The sequence below is a fragment of the Salvia splendens genome, chromosome 6 (genome assembly GCF_004379255.2).
Source record: "Salvia splendens isolate huo1 chromosome 6, SspV2, whole genome shotgun sequence".
NCBI classification, from domain to species: Eukaryota; Viridiplantae; Streptophyta; class Magnoliopsida; order Lamiales; family Lamiaceae; genus Salvia; species Salvia splendens.
Window position 1 is genome coordinate 29,779,111 of NC_056037.1, and position 22,571 is coordinate 29,801,681.

A 22,571-nucleotide genomic window follows, 5' to 3' on the forward strand; every position below is an offset into this window, starting at 1 on the left:
ATATATATATATATATATATATATATATATTGTGCATCATTCATTCCTCTCCACATCAGCATTGCATTCAAATCAAATATGAATGGATTAGGAGCAGAAACGCAGTTTCATGTGCTTGCTGTTGATGATAGCATCATTGATAGAAAATTGATTGAGAGGCTTCTCAAAACCTCCTCTTATCAAGGTCAGTTAAATCAATTTTTCTATCTATTTTTCTTTTCAATTTTTCAATGCTCATATTTGTATTTCATCATATGCAGTTACTGCTGTGGAATCCGGAGTTAAGGCTCTCGAATTCCTAGGATTGGTTGGCGATGAAGAATTTTCAAATTCAAATTCGAAGTGCCAAAGTGTTGAAGTGAATCTGATCATCACAGACTACAGCATGCCAGCAATAACCGGCTACGATCTCCTTCGGAAAATTAAGAAATCGACGTCGTTGAGAGACATTCCGGTGGTGATAATGTCATCGGAAAATGTTCCGTCGAGAATCAACAGCTGCTTGGAGCATGGAGCGGAGGAATTCTTCCTCAAACCAGTGAGACAATCTGATGTGAACAAGCTCAGGCCACATTTGATGAGAGGCCAAAAAAATGTCCCAAATCTGAACAAGAGAAAGCCTGTTGAAGAATGCCTCTCGCCTGATCGGATAAGAGCAAAATTGAATCATGATTTGGAATGATTTTTTCTTTTTCTTTTTTTTTAGAATTTTTAGTATCAAAATTTTGGGTTAATTGGTTTATTGACAAAGGTAGAAACTACTATACACATATTTGTTTAATTTATGTGTAAATATAATTACTGGTCGTTTTGTGTTGTTGATTATGCTTTGCCAGTTTTCGTTTTCTTGTCTTTATTTGATATGCCTAATTTTATTGAAGAGTAGAATAAATTTGTGGGAAGATTCCATGGATTTTGAGTTTGAGGAAACAATTTGAAATAATTTTTGTAAGGCAATATCCAATTCGAAAATCTTGTTTAATCTGATTCGATGAATTTTAACTCTGAGAATTCTTTGGAATAAAAAAGTTTAAGGCGACATCGATTTGAAAAATATTAAGGCAACTCAACTATTAGCCTTTTTGAAGATATAGTGAAACGACGAAAAACCAAACTCTAATATTTTAGTTTAGCTATTTCGAACAACCTATAAATATTTTTTTATTTATATACAAATAACCTACATATTATTCCTTGTTTTTTTACTGATGTAGTTGGTTGTACTTCAAGTATTCAACTAGTAGAGAATAGAAATTTATGTTATAAATAAAGTGAAACAAATCATCAACACAATCCCAATTATTGATTTTGTGAGGATTTGGCGATTATTTATTAGAGATTTGAAGAATAAAGATCAACTACTTAACCATGGTTTCTTCCCCTCAACTTGTGGGTCGGTGACAAATTTTATTAATTAACCTTTTTTAAGTAGTGGCCTGAGGGTTGTCATTGCCTGTCGATGTGGAATACATATTATTAAAGGAATCTTCCATTGCCTAAATATTAAGTATGGTTATTTTCTATATCGAGGGAAAAAAAATAAAATACTATTTTCAAGTGATATGAATGAACATTAGAATGGCTTTGTATTATTATTTATTCAAGTCTTATTATGTGTTCCTCGTTATCTATTTTAATTTGTCATTGTCTATTATTAGTTGCGACATGAAATCAAACTAAATCACCTTATCCGTAAATTCAAATATCATATGGTTTAATTTGTTGACCATGTAACAGTACCTCTAACAACTAATACACTATTAATAGTAGTAGTTTAAATTTAAGCCCCACCGTTGTTGACTATCTATGGCATTTGATGCAGCTAATTGTATCCTCAAAACTGTGTATGTACAAAGAGGGTGGGCTACGCGTTAGAATTTAGAATTATTTATTCATCATGCTTTATTATAGATTTGAAGAATAAAGATCAAGTGATGGGGTACGGAATAAACAAGCCCAATAGCAGTGACGGCCCATCAGCCCAAAGACCAAGGAAGAGTATCAGTTCGGCATTACCAAAGAGCTCGGCCTCAGCCTACAGCTCGGTAAAAGCCAACCAATCAAGCTCTGCTCTCAGGTCGGCATCAAGCTCTACTCTCAGATCGGCAACCAAAGCAGTTCGGTCTCAGTATTCGACCGAACAAGGAGTTAGTGGACCCATACAGGATTTCCACAACTTCCAACACACCCACTACCACGTGGTGTCAACTCAGGCCACGATCGTAGGCCATGACCTACGCTACATCCACGATCTTAGGCCATGACCTACACGACATCCACGACTTAGGGTGGTGATGCAAGCCACGATCTTAGTTCAATATATAAATAGAACTTAGATCTGATAGACGGGGGTTAAGCTCTCTAGAGATAAAATATCATATAGCAAGTCTGTGTTGTAAGCTGTAATCCCAGATCAAGCAATACAATCTTGCCCTCCCTTCTTCCCGTGGACGTAGATTTACCTCAGTAAATCGAACCACGTAAATCTCTGTGTCGTGATCTGTATTTTCCTGCATTCATCACCATCAAAAATTCGCCGAACCATCACTGGCGCCGTCTGTGGGAAACGAAGAACCAAATTTGTGATAAAGCGAATTTTTGACCCTTTTTCCACCCCAAAAAAATGCATACCAGATCACATAACACCCATAATACCGTTCGTGATAACCGTGAGGAAGCTAGTCCAGCTCGCAGGTCTGAAAAACGGCCTCGGGAGACATCTACCTCCGGTTCTCACGAAGAAGGAACAAGCCACTCCAGGAGAGATCGCACCGAGTCTTCCCAGCAGCCCGATTTAAATGAAGCTGTCAAGCTGTTCTTGGCCGAGAAGCAGGAGGAGTTCTTAACCTTCCTGCAGAAGAGCCAACAGCCGGAGAAGACAACGGCGGATTCTCCCTCCTCATCCAGACATGAAAGTCACTACCGCAGTAGTGACGTGTCTTCCAGGAGAAAGAATCCTCAACCCCGACATGTTCCTGTTCCTCCTCGGTACCGGAACCACAGGAGAACTCCATCTCCTCCGTACCAAAGAGATGTCGGGTTCGCCATGTACGGAGCATTGAAGACTCCGTTCTCGGACGATATCACCCGAACTCCCCTTCCACAGAACTACCGAACTCCGTCGATGACTTATGACGGGTTGGTGGATCCTCATGACTTCCTGGGACGCTATCAGTATAATATGGCGAACCAGGGTCTCAATGAGGTCCATATGTGCAAGCTGTTCCCCGAGCTGCTTATCGGGAACGCGAGAAGGTGGTTCGATAGCCTCCCCCAAGGCAGCATTAGATCTTACCGAGATCTAATGGATGCTTTCCACAGGAGGTTCTTTCAGAAAGCGGAAGCCCGAATCACTTCGGCTCAGCTGCTTTCTATACGTCAAGGTCGCGACGAAAAGATCAGCGACTTTATGACGAGGTTCCACAAGGAATGCCTACAAGTAGATTATCTCAATGATCTACTTGTCATTTCGGCGTTCCAAAATGGAATCCTGCCCGGAGCTCTCTACAGAAAGCTCGTGGAATGCAGTCCGCAAACAGCTCAAGAGATGTGGGACATTGCGGACAAGTTTTCTCGTGCCGATGAGGCAGACCGTCGAAAACGGTCTTTAGACAGCTCATCTAGAGAAGACAAAAAGAAGCCCGATCATAGCGATCAGAGGCTTCCTCGCCGAACACCTTCCCCACCAAAGGAGGGATAGCGGTCATCCGAGGTGATCGAAAAAGAGCAAGTGTGTTCACAGATTGCGCTTAAAAGTGCCGAGCAATCAGATCGGCACCATCAAGCATAGCAATCACAGCAGCCGGAGTCAGAGGCAGGCGAAATGACCGAAGTCACACCGGAGCCAAACTCGATGGTGTACGGCACTGAAGCCGTGATTCCGGTTGAGATCGGCATACCCAGTCCCCGAACTCTAAATTTCTCAGCAGAAATGAATGACGACGGACTGAGAGCCGAGCTAGATCTTGCCGAAGAAAGAAGAGAATTGGCATGCATAAAAGCAGCCAAGTACAAGGAGCAAGTAGCCCGGTATTACGACCAAAGGGTGAAGAAGCTGCAATTTCAAGTGGGAGATCTCGTCTTGAGAAACAACGAAGTAAGCCGAGCAGAAAAGCTGGGCAAGCTCGAACCCACATGGGAAGGTCCGTATCGGGTGTCAGAAGTCCTCGGCAAAGGGTCTTACAAATTGGCTCACATGTCAGGAGAACAGGTACCCCGAACATGGCACATTTCCAACCTCAAGAAGTTCCATTTGTAAGAGACAGTCCGGTCAGTCAGTCTTGAGTCCTGTTCGGTCAATGTGCTTTCTTTGGTTTGCTTGGTCTTTGTTTGTCTCTGTGCGTTTTGTCTGTGTGTTTTGTCTGTCTCTGTGCGTGTCGTCTCTTACAAATGTTACTGAGGTATCTTGTTCTTCGAAGGCTGATCCCCTTCTTAGAACATATACAAGCCAACGATTGTGAGTCAAAGCTTCTAAAGAGGATACAAGACCACAATTCAGCTTAAACAAGCAGTTCGTCTGAAACGAACTGCAATAAGCCAACGATTGTGAAGTCCAAGCTTCTAAAGAGGATACAAGACCACAATTCAGCTTAAGAATCAAGCACTTCGTCTGAAACGAACTGCAACAAAAGTCCGATTCACGCGATAAAACTTGCCTGAATTAGGACAAGGGAAAGTCCGATCCACGCGATAAAACTCGCCGAATTAGGACAAGGGAAAGTCCGATCCCCAAATTAGGACAACGGAAAGTCCGATCCGAGCGATAAAACTCGCCAAATTAGGACACAAACCAAGTCCGGTCAAAGATGTTTATTTCATCAGACCAAAGACGAGTCCGGTCAAAGATGTTTATTTCATCAGACCAAAGACGAGTCCGGTCAAAGATATTTATTTCATCAGACCAAAGACGAGTCCGGTCAAAGATGTTTATTTCATCAGACCAAAGACGAGTCCGGTCCAAGAAGTTTATTTCATAAGACCGAGGACAAGTACGATGAAATTTTTTCGCTAAGCTGTAAATACACAGTGTTAGAAGCGAAAACAAAATTTCATTTTTCAAATCTTGTTCGGCACACAACTCCGCTACCCTACGAGATGGCGTTACGCTATTACAAAGGACTATTCTACTGTCCTGGGTTGCTAAAGTTGAGCCATCTATTCACAAAATCCTCGTGAAGCTGAGTTCGGGCGTTCCAGGCAGCTGCAGAATAAGCAGGTCGACGAGATGCTCTAATCGACCTGCCACCTCTTCTCTGAGCCCGGGAAGCCCTAGCACCTCGGCGGCGAAGAGTCTCTTCACGAAGCATTTGCCGATCTTGCTCACTCATAACCACAGCTCCTCTGCGAACTTCAGTCCGTCCTCGACTTAACGTCTCTGGTTGTCCCTGAGTTCGTTGCTGACTTGGAGTAGGGTTTTGAGCAAGTGAATCAGAGGTTTGAGCTGGAGTACTAGCATCTGTTGGCGGGAAATGCCTGAGGAATCTCTCAATTAGGGACGCCGGGAAAGAACTATGTCGTACCGAGAAGCCCAGCGCCGCAATGATTTCACGACTTGTTGGCAAGCCGAGCTCTCCAGCGCATTGTTCCTCCGGAGTACATTATATTCCTCCCACAGTTCGTCAACTCGTTCCTGAACTTCAGAGATGGTCATTCCCCCGCGCCTGCAGATGAAATCCTCATACGCAGTCCTCTCAGCGACGGCAGTGTTCAGCTCGGCCTCCAGATCCTTCTTTTCGGACTCTAAGTCCTTATTATCGGCCTCCAGCTTCATTGAACGAGCCAAGAGTTCGTCATTCTTCATCTGGTCAGCTATAGCTCTTTTCTCAGCTTCGTCTAAAGCCGAAGAGTACAGCCGCTTCCAGTGAAGTACCTCCAGCTCCTTGAGAGTTAAGAATACAAAGCAGCTACGTCAGTTCGGCATTTCAGCTTACCGAGCAGGTAGTAAACCACAACAGGAGTAAGAGAGTACGAAAAGCTATACGAAGACACAAGGGTAGACAGAAGAATTTTTTCATACATAAGGAAAAAATTTTTTACAAGGAGGGCTTCAAGGCCATCTTACAAGAAGGAATAAACTAAACTAGGAGAAGGGAGACGAAATCATACTCCGCTAGCTTCGTCTCCGGCTCCTCGGTGAGGTTCAGCTTCCTTCTCCTTGTCTGCCTCAGCTTCAGCCTCGGCCTCCTTGCTCCCCCCAGCCTGCTCGGCGCCCCCATAGCCGATCTGCTGCGCCTCCTGCTCGGCCTGCTCATCACCGACCAGCTGCTCAAGCTGCTCGGTCTCACCCTCTCCGTGGAAAATTGGAGCGGGTGAAACTGACCCTATGGAGGCAAAGATAGCCTCCATGTTCTCATCGCGGTCAGCTCGGCAACTACGAACTTGGTCTGCAGAAAGCAGGACCGAGGACGAAGCAAGCTCCTCAAGCACCGGCAGACTCTGAAGCCGAGCTGCTATCTCTCGGCCGTACAGCGGCAGGATGACTTCGGGACCCTGCTCGGCTTTATCGGTCATCAGTTTCAGCAGATCACCGACAAAGGCTGAAAATTGGTTGCTCAGAAAGAGTTTCTCCGCGAAAGCACGGAGAACCTCCCCTTGGGCAACCACGGCGGCAGCATCCCTCCGTTTCGTCTGCTCTCGCTGGATGACGAGCTGGTTTTTGGCAAACTGAGCTTCATCCTGGGCCGAAATCCTAGCAGCTCTGGCTTTCTCAAAGTTTGCCTCAGCCTGCTCGGCCCGGTGACAAGCAGCCGCCAACTTCCTCTGCATCTCAGCATAGTCGTTGGACGCTTTGGAGAGTTCGACGGCGACGAGCTTGGAGAGCATATCGTTCCTCTGAAAATGGAAAAAACAAAAAGTCAACAGAGGGGCCACAAAAAATACAGGAAAAAAGCAAGGCCAGAAAATCAAGAAGAGAATTCACCTCGGCGAAGTCCGTGGGCCATAAAAAGGGCTCACAGATATGTTCCGAAGGAGGCGCCAAGACCACGTCTTTCTCTGGCGCTCTCGGGGGTTTCTGGGTCTTCCCCTTCCTACTTGCCGAAGTCGACTCCGGCTTCTTTGGATCCGAAGAGGTCTTTTGCCTCTTCGGATTCTTCTCGGCATCAGGCGCCGAGCTGGTAGCCTTCTCTTTCTCCGGCTCCTTAAGCTCGGAGGATTTGCGGCTAATCTTATTCAGCATGTACACTGCCAAAAAGCAAGAAAGCAAGGTTAGTTTTCGCCGCTAAAGCAGTAAAGCATAAAAAAGAAATCCTCACCCTCAGTTTCTTCGTCCGAAGACGAGATATTGAACACGAGGTCGCCCTTGACGAGCTCAGTTTCCGAGTACTGTTTCCTAATCATAGGAATCTTATTGAGCTCGCCCTCGAGCTCGGCCAACGGTTCTAACCGAGGATGGGGAATCACGGACTTCGGCCCTCTCCAAGGAAAGCCCGGAGCCGAAGTCCTATTATAAAAAAAGAAACGGTTTTGCCATTTCGGCCACTTGGTTTTGCAGAAGGCCCTAAAAGGCTGTAAGGGGATCAAGTAAAACCAAGATCCTTTCCTTTTAAACTGGAAAAAATTAAGGATTGCCCGCAGAGACAGATCCTTATCTAGCCTACGGAGTTCGGCAGCAAAAGCCGACAAGTGCCTCCACGAATTCGGAGTCACCTGACCTAAAGGGAGTTGAAAAAAATCAAGAAGCTCTACAAAAGGTGGGGGAAGAGGGAAACGAAGCCCGCATTCTAAGCAGGCTTCGTAAACGGTGGCATAACCCTCCGGCGGGTCGTTAGCCCTATGATCATCGTCGGGAACCACCGCCTTCCCCCCGGGAAGAAGATATTTTTCGTGTAGAGATATCACGGTGTCCTTACTCAAGACGCTGTGAAAGTATTCTACAGTCTTCTCCCCGGACTCTTTCCGGCTAGAAGACCCCTTGCCCCCTTTCCTACCGCTACCTAACTCTGAAGAAGAAGAAGAAGACATGGTTCTTACTCTTTGCAAAATCTGAAGAAATTCTGAAGAAATTCTTGAAAGCGGAAGGAAATTTTTACGCAAAAGAGACAGAGTGCAGAAGAAGCAATAGCAAAAGTGTTCAACTGATGAAGAAAGGACGTATTTATCAGATTCGGAGAAGATTTCAAAATCATCGCACCGTTTCGAATCCCACCTTTTCAGGATTCAACGGCCGGATTTTACTGTCGCATTTAATGCAGTCACGCGCAAGGCACGTCCCCTGACGTCAGCCTCCCCCGTACCTTTATCCAGAATGCCGAAGTGACTCGCTTCGCCGAAGTGATTCACTTCGCTTTTCGGGGGGGGTAGTGATGGGGTACGGAATAAACAAGCCCAATAGCAGTGACGGCCCATCAGCCCAAAGACCAAGGAAGAGTATCAGTTCGGCATTACCAAAGAGCTCGGCCTCAGCCTACAGCTCGGTAAAAGCCAACCAATCAAGCTCTGCTCTCAGGTCGGCATCAAGCTCTACTCTCAGATCGGCAACCAAAGCAGTTCGGTCTCAGTATTCGACCGAACAAGGAGTTAGTGGACCCATACAGGATTTCCACAACTTCCAACACACCCACTACCACGTGGTGTCAACTCAGGCCACGATCGTAGGCCATGACCTACGCTACATCCACGATCTTAGGCCATGACCTACACGACATCCACGACTTAGGGTGGTGATGCAAGCCACGATCTTAGTTCAATATATAAATAGAACTTAGATCTGATAGACGGGGGTTAAGCTCTCTAGAGATAAAATATCATATAGCAAGTCTGTGTTGTAAGCTGTAATCCCAGATCAAGCAATACAATCTTGCCCTCCCTTCTTCCCGTGGACGTAGATTTACCTCAGTAAATCGAACCACGTAAATCTCTGTGTCGTGATCTGTATTTTCCTGCATTCATCACCATCAAAAATTCGCCGAACCATCAACTACTTAACCATGGTTTCTTCCCCTCAACTTGTGGGTCGGTGACAAATTTTATTAATTAACCTTTTTTAAGTAGTGGCCTGAGGGTTGTCATTGCCTGTCGATGTGGAATACATATTATTAAAGGAATCTTCCATTGCCTAAATATTAAGTATGGTCATTTTCTATATCGAGGGAAAAAAAAATAAAATACTATTTTCAAGTGATATGAATGAACATTAGAATGGCTTTGTATTATTATTTATTCAAGTCTTATTATGTGTTCCTCGTTATCTATTTTAATTTGTCATTGTCTATTATTAGTTGCGACATGAAATCAAACTAAATCACCTTATCCGTAAATTCAAATATCATATGGTTTAATTTGTTGACCATGTAACAGTACCTCTAACAACTAATACACTATTAATAGTAGTAGTTTAAATTTAAGCCCCACCGTTGTTGACTATCTATGGCATTTGATGCAGCTAATTGTATCCTCAAAACTGTGTATGTACAAAGAGGGTGGGCTACGCGTTAGAATTTAGAATTATTTATTCATCATGCTTTATTATAGATTTGAAGAATAAAGATCAAGTGATGGGGTACGGAATAAACAAGCCCAATAGCAGTGACGGCCCATCAGCCCAAAGACCAAGGAAGAGTATCAGTTCGGCATTACCAAAGAGCTCGGCCTCAGCCTACAGCTCGGTAAAAGCCAACCAATCAAGCTCTGCTCTCAGGTCGGCATCAAGCTCTACTCTCAGATCGGCAACCAAAGCAGTTCGGTCTCAGTATTCGACCGAACAAGGAGTTAGTGGACCCATACAGGATTTCCACAACTTCCAACACACCCACTACCACGTGGTGTCAACTCAGGCCACGATCGTAGGCCATGACCTACGCTACATCCACGATCTTAGGCCATGACCTACACGACATCCACGACTTAGGGTGGTGATGCAAGCCACGATCTTAGTTCAATATATAAATAGAACTTAGATCTGATAGACGGGGGTTAAGCTCTCTAGAGATAAAATATCATATAGCAAGTCTGTGTTGTAAGCTGTAATCCCAGATCAAGCAATACAATCTTGCCCTCCCTTCTTCCCGTGGACGTAGATTTACCTCAGTAAATCGAACCACGTAAATCTCTGTGTCGTGATCTGTATTTTCCTGCATTCATCACCATCAAAAATTCGCCGAACCATCAACTACTTAACCATGGTTTCTTCCCCTCAACTTGTGGGTCGGTGACAAATTTTATTAATTAACCTTTTTTAAGTAGTGGCCTGAGGGTTGTCATTGCCTGTCGATGTGGAATACATATTATTAAAGGAATCTTCCATTGCCTAAATATTAAGTATGGTCATTTTCTATATCGAGGGAAAAAAAAATAAAATACTATTTTCAAGTGATATGAATGAACATTAGAATGGCTTTGTATTATTATTTATTCAAGTCTTATTATGTGTTCCTCGTTATCTATTTTAATTTGTCATTGTCTATTATTAGTTGCGACATGAAATCAAACTAAATCACCTTATCCGTAAATTCAAATATCATAGGGTTTAATTTGTTGACCATGTAACAGTACCTCTAAGAACTAATACACTATTAATAGTAGTAGTATAAATTTAAGCCCGACCGTTGTTGACTATCTATGGCATTTGATGATTGAAATAAAGTTTGTATCCTGTTACTAACTTTGTTACAGCTAATTGTATCCTCAAAAACTGTGTATTGTACAAAGAGGTGGGCTACGCGTTAGAATTTAGAATTATTTATTCATCATGCTTTATTTTGAAACAAAATTGGAACATAGGAAAGACAATTTCATCAATACGAGATTATTGGGTAATGTTTGAGATAAACAGATGAATAGCTCAGATTAGTTTTGGAGAGAATAGTTGCATTTGAAGATGAGATGGAAATTATGTAGAATCTCAACCATTGCAGAAGTAAAAATGGCACCACATAATTCATGGAAGATGGAAGACGGTGCAATAATTTACAGTACAAGTCTACAAAAAAAGGAAGGAAGGAAGATGGATATACAAAATCAATCCATCTATTGATGCGCTTGGCCGTGTGGAGGCGGGCCGGGAGGTAGTGGTGGAGGCATCCCAGACGGAAGATTGTAATTTGATGTCATTCCAGGATTTCCAGACTGCACAAACACAGTTACGGGCACAACAAAGTTCAAAATCAAATGCATTTGTCAACTTCAGTCTTTCAATGGTAACTATAGCTGAACTAATATCCGTACCTGGTAAGGGTTGATTCCCGGCATCATCGGCATCTGCCCACCTTGGGGCCTGTTAAAGGGTTGGAACATTTGGTTACCACCTGGAGGCATATTTCCAGGAGGACCAGATCCAGAAGGCATAGGATTCATTTGCATAAAGTGTCCTTGGGGAATTTGAGGAACCATTTGATTCATACCACCATGCATCCCCTGAAATACAAGTAGTGTCAGTTTATCAACTATATAGGAGTATATATTAGTAGTAGAAATGAAGCTTTGTTTACATACCATTGGACCAGGCATTGAAGGGATAGGCATAGATCCTGGCATTGAAGAAGGTGCACTGCCAGATGTATTAAGCGGTTGTAGCTGGGGTGGAGGACGAGATAAATGAGGATGTGGCAGCAAAGGCAAATGAGAAGGAGGTTGCATCTGAGACATATTGTGCGGTGGCATTGACATGGGGGACATGTGCTGGGGTTGGTGCTGTTGGACTGATGGAGCATTTTGTTGATAAGGCTGTTGTTGTTTGCCTGCCAGAAGAGATGGATGTGGACCAGGTGGAAGAGGTGGTGTTGACATAGGAGGCTGCTGATCTCCTTGAGCAGATGAATCGAGTAGAGGCATAGCAGCTCCAATCCCTGGGATCGTTCCTTCATTCCGAGCCAACCCAGACCCAAATGGTCCAGGAGTAGTAGGGGGTTCAGCCACCTGAAAAGGGACAGGCACACGGCCTCCCATAATATTGTTCTGCTCAGCAATGCCTGCCGACAAGATGGAAGAGAATTCATCAAAACACGTGTATGAAAATAAGACAGCATTTCATAGAGGTTAGCACCTAATAAGAGTGGAGAAAATGATAGATATCCGAATCGAGATACAAAATCACAGTCAAAGCAAATTCAAGTGGAAATATATTTCATCCTACACTGCATATGCTAATGAATCAAAGGTTCATCTTAAAAGCATTTCTGGTATGATAAAATAGATGAAAATAGTTCCTAGAACTAATTTTTAAAAACTTTGCAATACCAGATACAAATAAATTTGAGTCAAAAACCTTGATTTTGTCCCGTGTTAAACTTGTCACGAGCTGTATCCCCAGGTCTATTTCTGCACCAAAATTTTGTTGCGTGATCATTGCCACCACTGCACCAAAATCAATCTCATCAGATGACACATTGGCTTGGATCCATTGGCAATTAGCTTAGTCCGTGCATTTAAAGCAATACAATAGCTACAATCATAATCATATCGACCTTCTGTATTAACAGATCTACTAACTAGCAAGGAAATAGGTTCTCCCCTGTAGCTGTTTGAAATATAGATAACAGAATTAACCGAGCTCCAAGACTCAATAAAATAAAGCAAGACACATGAAGTTCAAGTTCTGAAAGCCCATCCAAACAAAGATCTACAGATCCTAATAACACAACCACTCTACCAAAATTATATAGCAACTTGGATTTTTGCAATTGCTAGTCATTTTCTTATCCTTGCTTACCCCATTGCCTTTTCTCAGAGATGACATAGAGAAACACACTCCCTCCGTCCCAAGATAAGCGAAGCATTTCTTTTTCGCACTCGTTTTGGGATAATATTATAAAATAGTTAAAGTGGACAAAAATTAAAATAAAAGAGAGAATAATGTAGAGAAGAATCTTATCTACATTATTCTCTCTTTTACTTTAATTTTTCTCTACTTTAACTATTTTAAATTATTTTTCCAAAACGAGTGTGAAAAAGAAAAGCCTCGCTTATCTTGGGACGGAGGGAGTAAGATATTTCATTATTTCCTCCAAGGAAACCAAATTGATGAAACAAGAGTAGTTTTAGCATACACGTACTTGGTACAAATTATAATCTGGTCTATGTTAGATATGGGCTGTACCAAAGTAATTGATTTTAAAGGAATACCTATTACAGAAAAAAATGTAGTAGCAAACTGGGATTTACAAAAGAAGCTGGAACACATTTCTGCAGATCAATGTTAAAAAATTAAAACAATTGCTAGGTTTAGAGGTGATGTTATGTAGATGAGAAAGTGTTTTTTCGTATTATCTTTTCCCAAGACATATTGTTCCACAATGAAGTAGGGTTTGTCAAATTGCTAAGAGCACGAGACAGTCTAGATGTTTTCATTAGTTGTAAAATCCATGTAAAGAAGATGAACAAATAGAAAAGGGTGTACTGAAATAAATAAAAGTAATAGCAACTGCTACTCCTCTCATGTACAAACATCAAATGCATAAAAATCAAAACACAGATATATTAAAAAGATAATAAATAATCATTCTGTTTAAGAATTTCAGAGCCTAGATAATTGCATTCAATTACTGCACATCAAATCAACCTTATACACAGACTATATGGTCAGGATCTCAGTAGAAACCATCAAGATAATCTTGCACAAGCAACAATATTAAGTGAACAGTCAATATAGTTCTTTATAGATACACCAATACCTGCAAAGAAGGTAGCCTATAGGATGCCAAGCAAGGTCCCAAACACTGTTATCATGAGCATTCTGTATCTCAACCTGGGGAGTATCATGCCTGCAACACAAAAATAAGTCTTGCATGAATATTACTAGATATTTAGCCAATATGAACACTGCAAAAGAATGAAAACAAGTGATTAGTATTGGCTAAAGTACTACACACCCTGTAACAGGAACACAATAATAAAATAGAATGAATTGTCTTCCTCTTTTTCCCATGATTTAAAATGGATAAATAAAAGGGGGAAAAGAAACCAGATATAGAAAACATCACCATCTGATTCATTTTTCGTTGCCATTTTTAAGAATTAGAAAAATGGACAGGGAAGAAAGCAAAATGGAAAACATTTCTTAATACTAAGAATGGGTTTCATGTTTCTCTTCTCAATGTAGTCAGTCCAAATTGTGGTAAAATTGGACAAAAAAAGACCTTGATTATTCCTCAACAAACGTAGGATTTACTGATTCTGCTTACAATAATGAAGAACGAGGTTGGCAAACAGCAATACAGTTTATAATCACGTGAGCTAATATCATCATTCCTCAAATGAACATGATGAATATAAGTGCATGAAGAATTATTCATAGACCATGTATAAAACTTAGAATATTTTAGCAAGAACCGGACTCAAATATAACCAATGTTATCAAATAGCGGATATGGCGGCGCCATGGCGCTATGGCATGGCGTTCAGTGGTGGAAACGCCATAGCACCATGTCGCTGCCATAGCACTGCCATATCCGACATTTGACAACATTGCGTGTGTATTGTATTTAGGAATGGGGCATTATGCAAGAAACATGGAGGTTAGAGTTGTATTTTATACTTTATTAATTGTTTAAAGTGTTTTAGATGTTATATTTTAATTATTTTCTAATTTCTGAATTATATATAAATATATAAGTATTATTTTATTTATTTAATTATTGACCGCCATATCCGCCATACTAATACGCCATATCCTTGTGGCAGTTTTTAGGCGAACAGCCATAAGCCGCCATACAAGATTGATAACATTGAATATAACAAGGAAGAAGGTAAAGACATTACCCAACAAGCCAATGGAATATTGATCCGTCAAAACTACCACTAACAAAATATTCCTCATGAAATGGATGCCAAGCTAATGCTGCAATAGTGAAAGTATCATAAATATAAGGTTAACATAATATGGCAAAAGAATTACATTTTAAAACTGATATTCCATTTCATATAAAATATAATCAAGAGCCAAAGTTGCTCCAAGTAACATGAATGATGAAATTATATGAAATATCTGTATGTTGAAAAAAAATAAAAACTCTGTGAGAAGCAATGAGCAGCCATAAATATAGCATTAGTATCTTATTAGAATTCTGTTAACAAGCTCCACCTAATTTTTCTACCCATAGGCAGGCAGCTGCCTAAAGCAAAGTGAGCTGAGAGACAATCTCGAAATGTTTCACATCGCAAGAAAATAACCATTCCATGTTCCAAGATTTACTCTCTCCGCCCACGAAAAGTAGTCCCATTATTCCATTTCAGTCCGTCCAAAAAATTAGTCATCCAAAAATGGAAAGTTTCTCTCAAATACTTTACCCACTTCTCTCTCTCTCTCACACACACGTTATCTACCTTTTCTCTTTATCTCTCCCTAGTCCTACTTTAACCATTTTTTCTCCTTCCCTTCATTACTTTATCAATTTCTCATTAAAACCCGCGCCATCCACCCATGGGACTATTTCTGGTGGACGGAGAGAGTAACTCATATAAATCACTCTTATTTTCCAGCTTTTACATGATTATCCACAATATATTACTATAATGTCCTCGACTACAAGATATTAAACTGTACATTGAAAGCCATTCAAGATCTCAACGTTCCATGTCCAAATGCATAACGGCTTTTGGTTCAGATAAAAATAGGACAGTGTTTGTATGCATGACTGCAAGTTCCACGTAAATTAAGAGACCTTAAGTGTAAAAATAATTTCCATACCAGTGACATCCTTACGATGCCCACGAAATGCTTCAAGCTCCTTCATAGCCCGTATATCATAAAGCTGCGAACAAAGCAAATATCTAGCATCAAGGAGACGAAACCAATGTATGTAACTAACTATACAATAATCTATTACCACCTCTGACCCTTCATCAATATTTGGCAGAGGAAAATAACAAGCAAACTCTTAGTTCAAGGCAACCAGAAGTGAAAAGATATTAAGATACTGAGCCCACCTTAATAATTTGATCCTTTGAAGCCGTTAGAACCCAGTTACCATTTTGATTCCATTTACAACAAAGCACAGTATTTTTGTGCCCATGACTGCAATACAATAATGCTAATTGCAATTAGAATCAGATATAAGATTCAGCAAGAGTTATCATTTCACGTGTAAAGAAGAACGGTAGCATTACAATGAAGAGAGCTCTTTTCCGGACTTAGCATCCCAGAGTTTGACAAGGTTGTCTTTCCCACCTGTAAGAAGCCCATAATAGAAAATAAATACACTTGATCCCACGTGTTAAGAACTTTCCACTATTTTAGAAGAAATAAAGCACGCACCAGAAACCAATAACGACTTAGTAGGATGCCAGTCAACACACTTTACATCCCAGCCATGGCCTGCCTGAGTTGAAAAGAACAAGAAATCTTAGGTTATACCATGCACAATCAGCATTAACAGTGATTGGGTTATTTGACTAGCAAATAAAACGAACAGAATGTAAATCACCATAAAGGTTTCCAAAAGGAACCAAAGTATGTGTTTGGACATGTACGATCTACTTAATCAAATTATAACACCACCACGGCTACTGGAAAGTCAATCTAATTTCAAATAGAGTGAGAACCATATGAGGGAGTTTCTCGATTAAAAGCATGTTTTAATACCACAAAATCTTGGACTTCACTCCAGCTGAGATGTAATGACATAAATGAAAGCAATGCATGTGCATTGAAGTTTTTTCTAGAAAAGAAATTTGCGATGACATTTTAAATGATGGCAATTGTTAGTTTCCTTGGATAATGTTCTAGTGTTAGAACTATTTTCTAATAAGACAAACAAAAACTCAACAAATAACAACACATAAGTAACCAGGGTCCTTGGACATATTTAATGTTAGGACTTAGCATTGCTTTCTTGCTGAACTGATGAAATGGAATATCAACTTGATATCTTAGCCAAATGATATCCACACAGACATATCTAGTTCGATAGATTTTATTCCAAATAAGAAAAAATATAGTATTAGTTTCTTACTTGAGACTCATAAACCTTTCTTACTTGAGAATCATAAACCTCAACTTTACCCTTTCAATAAATAATAATCTTAAAAGGTACTAAACAGAGTCTCGGTTTAAGTGATCTATTAAGCGTAAGTGATGCAGTTCTAGCTGACAAAGTAGAAAAAAGCCAGTCTCGGAATGACCTGAACATTGGAGAAGTGCTGATATATGATGGGTTTTGGCCATCAGAGACCATTTGAGGGGGAAACGTCATTTTACTGTTTTCCAGTTTTTAGTTATTTTTGAAATTTTTGAAATTTGGATTTTTATTTCCTATTTCCTTTTCTTTTTAGGGTTTGGGCCTCAAATAAATAGTGGGGAAACTGTTTCTGCACTAAGCTTTTTTATATACTTTGGTTTTCAGGAAACTAGGTTTCTTTGAATTCTCATATCGTTCGTTCATTCTTGCAGGTCAATTGACATCAATAAGTCTTACAGCTCCCCACCCAAGAATGTCATAATATAAAAAGAAAAGAAAACTATGGAATGGTCTTTTCTTTTGGCATGACCAAAAAAGTTGAGGTACCTCAATAAAAGATAGACACGAGACAAATACAGCAAAATACAAAGCCTGGTAAATTAAGGAATGATTTCCATCCCGACTCTGTAACAATTCAAAGTATGGCATTCAGTACTAGATAACATATAGTGAACAAGCAGCATAACTGGTAACATGGTCGTTAGAGAACTGATAGAATGATGACCCTGTTTGGTGAAAAGATGAGATTCCAGTCTCAGTAAAATGCTAGTTGTTTAAACTAATAAAATGCTTATTCTAGCATAGCCATCTTACAGAATCGGCAGAAGTAGGTTGTTATTACAGTCATTCAAAGTATAGCAAGTCAGTGAATTATTATGATTTTTTATTGAACAAAGAGAAATGTTTCAACTAATGAAGAGCATTATTTATCTGTAGAGTGTAGACTGTATAAATCAAATAATTTGATAACATTACCGGTCAACGAGCGTTCCTCTTGGCACCTAGCAAAGTCCCAAACTTTAACTGTAGTGTCGTCTGAACAGGAACAAAACTTCAAATCTGTCCTACAGAAACTGATCAGATTGCCACAGAACAGAGTCAGAATGATATCACATAAAAATAAAAAGAATAATGCTGTGATAGGAAGACACACTAGCAGAAACAAGAAAAAGGTTGTTCAGAGATTGCCAATTACTAAGTGTAACTCTTAGATCTTCTCAATATTAGTCCACAATCATAATGACAAAGGAAGATATGTGAACAGCAAAGATTGCAGGGTATTTGCCTCAAAAAGGAGATTGTACGATAATGAAAAGAATTAAAAACATCATTGTTTGAAAAGAACTGTAACCGTGTACAAGATGGCAGAGGCAAATTTATATAACAAGCTTTGAGCAAAATATTTTACCTTAAGCCACGGACTGATTCTTTATGGGCAGATTTATTAGCTTTCACATTATTCATGTTATTTTGCCAGTACCTGCCACCAGGTGAGATAAATTGGTAAATTCGTATACTAGTTTAGTGACAGAATCTTGATTTCATTAGCCAAAGCAGATTTACTTTATAGCACCACCATCATCACCGGTGACCATCCAGTTCTCATTATAACTCCATATCATAGATCTGACTGCCTGTTCATGAGCCTGAAACTCACGAAATTTGTTATGAGTCACTTTTCACCAAGTATTTTGTCATGGAACAGTTATATAATTTATAATACCTGCAGTATCATTTCAAAATTGAAGGATTGACCATTCCACAGAGTGAACTCCCCGCTTTGAGATCCAGTAATAAGACGTCTCCCACTGGGAGTCCACTGCCAACAAATTTGGATTCAAACTCACCACACCAGAAGTGAAAAACTTATATCAACAGCTAGAATTGTGGGATATTATAATAAAGGCTCCCAGTAGAAAGAAACAGAAAAAAGGAATCGGGAAAACAGACAAAAATATAGATTATGGAGTAGTTCTGTATGAGTACAAGCACTAACCATTACCATAGATACAACCCAGCAAAAACATTTTTTATCATTGTAAAAGAGAATATCTGCCATCTCGAAGTGGAAGTTTGCAAGAACTGAAACTACTAGCAACAACTTTTCTCACACAATCCTGTTGTCGCAGCTCACTAACATAATATTACCACATTTGAACACCCAATTTTAACACTATGCCCCGAAAAAATCCCACACGCTTACGACTGCCATAGGCTCATATCCTTCCCTTCTTTTGCACCTGGCCCCTATATTAATTTTCCATTCCCCAATTATTAGAATTACTAACTGTGCCACGTTATACTTTCCATATTATATCAAATTGCCAGGTTTAATGGAATAGCATGTGCAAGATGTCTAGGTCGCTCAATATTTTCATTCTAAATTCTAATCCTAGGTTTAAATCACATGTCTACTAGTACTTACATATGATTTGACTGTATGGAGTAAAATGAATCACATAATCAGAGTAATCTCTTCTTCCTGTTGTGAAATTAAAGACATTCAGCATGGAGGAATCAGCTGTCCTCCCAAGAAGTTAACTTCCAAAAGGCAGAAAAGAGGAAATGAAAAAATAGTTGGTTTTGTAAAAAAAACCACAAGTCCCAAATACATAAAAGAAAGACAGAGGGTGGAAAGCATACAGAAGAGTAATAAAAGAAGATCGATTTCCTCAACTCACCAAAACTCTATTGATTGAACATCTGTTTTTGTTCAATGATGTATGTACAAACTTTGCTGCAAAACTAGTGGATGGATTATCTAAGTAGGAAACAGTAGGCAACATCTGCAAGATGTAACGTTTGGCACCACAAGAAAGAAAAAAGAGTGGCATCAGCAATTAGTGGTGTGTATACCGTATACAAGAATAATGACTATATCCCTAAAAATAAAAGAAACATTTCTATTTGATATAAAAATATGTGAAGTTAGTCCTGAGTGGAAGTACAAACATCAATAGCCGCTGCAGGGGTGGGTTGCAATACTGTCCTATCCTTTGAATCCCGCTGGAACATGCGAATCTGCCAAAGAATGGGACAAATGAGCATATATAGTGACATCAAAGTTTATTTGAAATGGACAACTGACATGTGAGATTCAACTGAACAAGAATTGAAAAATGGCAAAGGGGTAAAAACACACTGTCATCCACACTACACGATTTAAGACTTGGCTGCAGAATCTATCTCTTACGACCTAACCACCGAACTGCATAACTGCAAAACTAAACCATAAAAATATTCTACATTTTTATTCATGTTACCATCAATAACACAGCAAAGATAGAGATAGTACGTTCAAAATCCAATATCTTGTTATGTTTGGGTTTGAAACATGAGGACCTACGATAAAGAAAATATACAAGAAACAAAATATTAAATAAATAGCTGATGGTGGAGGTGATAAATGGTACCACCCACAATAACTTGAGCTGCAGAATTGGTCAAGCTGCTAACCCATCAACTAACAGACAAACCAAGAATATTTTTATTTATTACAATTTCAGCTTAACATTCCACCACTAAAGTACTGACAGCATACAGCAATGTGGAGAAAATTTATTTGTTTAAATAGATCTGTCATGGACTCATAAAAACAAGATGAAGCAACGCAGTAGATAATGTGCATAACTTGGATGACAAGGAAGGTCTAATGGCACAATGGTCGAAGAGAATATATCCAGCTTTGATGACGAAGTACAGAAGAATATGTAACACAAGGCTATAACCAACTCAAAGGCTTAATATTATAGCATGCCAGATTTTACGATCTGCAAACAATTATTTCTGTACCAAAATCCAGCTAAGACGTAAATGTTCACTTAATATCTTCTTTTGTATAACATATGATAATACTCCAAACAGCAGATCATAACCAATAAAACAAACGTTCCATATGTACAATTTATTTAAAAATCTAGCCATGGTGCCATACAGGTATTAGCCAAGGCACCAGCAGCCTTATGAGTAGTCCTCGATGCTTATGTTTCATACTAATTCAACAGAGGAATAGGTAACGCTATAAGCCTATGATGGTGATAAAGCATTCTTGATTAATTCATATAAAGAGCTTCAATGGCTAACTTACAATATTATTAGCCATCAATAGAAGAGTCAACCGGTCAAAAAAAAGAAACATGAAAAAAGACGACTTTATTACCTCACTTCATTGTTTAACAACCTAAGCTATGTGTGTACTAAGTTACCCATGGCGAAACATGCATATCAATGTATTTCAAGGATATAAAAGAATAATACTATGAACTTATATTACCTGCATATAACGCACGACAGTGCTCGTATAGTCAACTGCCCGTCTCTGTCCAATTTTCCGCATTCTTTTTGCAGCTAAAAAGTCCCCATGAGCTACAACATGTTAAAACAAGGTAAGTTCTACAATCTTAATTAAGAAAACCTGAAACAAACAATTTTATCCATATAATAGATCTTTTCATGCCGTCAAGTAGGTAAACCAGCTCGAAAGATTTTTTTTATTCATTCAATTTAAATCAAAATTAAGTTCCTGAGTGAAAATCACAAAAACTGACTCGGCGATGTAGGAATTATTGCAACTAATAAGAATTTTCATAAATTTTTTCTGTTTTGTTACACCAAACTCAAGTAGAAGACTCACATACCAAATCATAAGAGCAGGTTGTTTACACTGCAATTGAAACAATTTACACAGAAAAAGGGCTAAGGGGATATGTCAAGACAAAGTTGAGGCCTCGTTTAATTCATAATCCTGGTCATGCAAGGATAGGACAGGTGATGTGATGCGACAGATTCTTAGATTTTCCATTCAGTCTAGGTTATTGCTAACCCATAATCATTAGCACATCTATTGTGTCAATTATGCAAAGTCAGAAAAAGAAACACTAATGCAAATATGTAAGCCTAGAAAATCACAATAGCTTATGATAACACATTCCTCAATGGCAAGTTCACAACAAAATTACATGTACGCCTAAGTCCTTAGAAAAACCAGATATGTGAATTTCACTATCATTCATAAGAAACAGGTTTTCCCGACAATAACTCCTAAATGAGTAAAAAAACTTGCTAACTTGGGCAAAGCCTGGGAAAATTATAGGTAGCTCTGCAAGCTTCTATAAATATAAAGGCGTCCTACGAAACATAGATTTTAAGGGCTATTTGTTGATGAATATACATTGATTGGAAAATTAAACGTATGAGCACTGCAGAAAAGGTTGAGGCTCTAACCATCATAAGGCAGCTGCATCCCGGAGAAAGGCGGCTGAGCGTTTGGGTGGTGGTGGTGCTGCTGCTGATGCTGGTGCTGCTGTTGATGAAATTCAGGCGGGGGAGGGTTGAGGGTGGTGGATGAAGCAGAGGGCTGGCGCATAATCTGCGGCGGCGGTGGGCCCTGCGGGGGGTGTGGGCCCCTCTGAAACTCATGCGGCGGCTGTTGGTGCATGAATTGGTGGGGATTTGGGTGCTGCGGCTGCTGCATCTGTGGTGGCAATGGAGGCCCCGGCGGGGGGCGTTGGTGCTGCTGATGGTGGTGCTGAGGATCACCGCCAAACATTATTATTTGATAACGATAACAATGGCGAATGCGAGCGGGAAATGGAGGTTGGGATCTGGGTCTAGGGTTTTAAGGTTTTGGGGGTGGGGGAGCGGCAATACGTGATCCCGATTTTTTACAGTGAAAATCAA

General features: G+C 40.0%; 2 protein-coding genes across 2 annotated transcripts; one reads left to right on the forward strand and one right to left on the reverse strand.

Annotated features, from left to right (window-relative positions):
• Positions 1-42: 42 nt before the first annotated feature.
• LOC121809079 (two-component response regulator ARR9-like) lies at positions 43-825 on the forward strand (the record flags this gene model as incomplete). The annotated part of the gene is made up of 2 exons (XM_042209631.1): positions 43-184; positions 261-825. Coding segments are annotated over 2 exons (564 nt in total), but the record flags the coding sequence as incomplete, so codon positions are not given.
• A 9,992-nt stretch (positions 826-10,817) lies between these two features.
• Positions 10,818-22,561, reverse strand: LOC121809420 (flowering time control protein FY-like). Its single transcript, XM_042210035.1, has 18 exons — positions 22,116-22,561; positions 21,166-21,257; positions 19,845-19,913; positions 19,574-19,678; positions 18,616-18,711; positions 18,456-18,538; positions 18,301-18,372; positions 17,868-17,965; positions 16,190-16,249; positions 16,042-16,102; positions 15,862-15,949; positions 15,623-15,686; positions 14,695-14,773; positions 13,608-13,697; positions 12,203-12,291; positions 11,431-11,906; positions 11,164-11,352; positions 10,818-11,064 (listed from the first exon to the last, which is right to left on the reverse strand). The coding sequence occupies exons 1-18, from the start codon at positions 22,438-22,440 to the stop codon at positions 10,966-10,968; spliced, it is 2,235 nt and encodes a 744-aa protein (XP_042065969.1). The 5' UTR covers positions 22,441-22,561; the 3' UTR covers positions 10,818-10,965.
• Positions 22,562-22,571: the final 10 nt, after the last annotated feature.

Bases quoted from the DNA above. Each gene is read 5' to 3' on its own strand.
- LOC121809420 (XM_042210035.1), bottom strand. From the start codon at position 22,440: ATGTTTGGCGGTGATCCTCAGCACCACCATCAGCAGCACCAACGCCCC. The intron at 15,687-15,861 runs GTGGGCTCAGTA...CTTTGTTCGCAG, and splicing joins CAAAGGATCAAATTATTAAG to CTTTATGATATACGGGCTAT. The intron at 12,292-13,607 runs GTATTGGTGTAT...ATTTTGGTGCAG, and splicing joins ATAGGCTACCTTCTTTGCAG to TGGTGGCAATGATCACGCAA.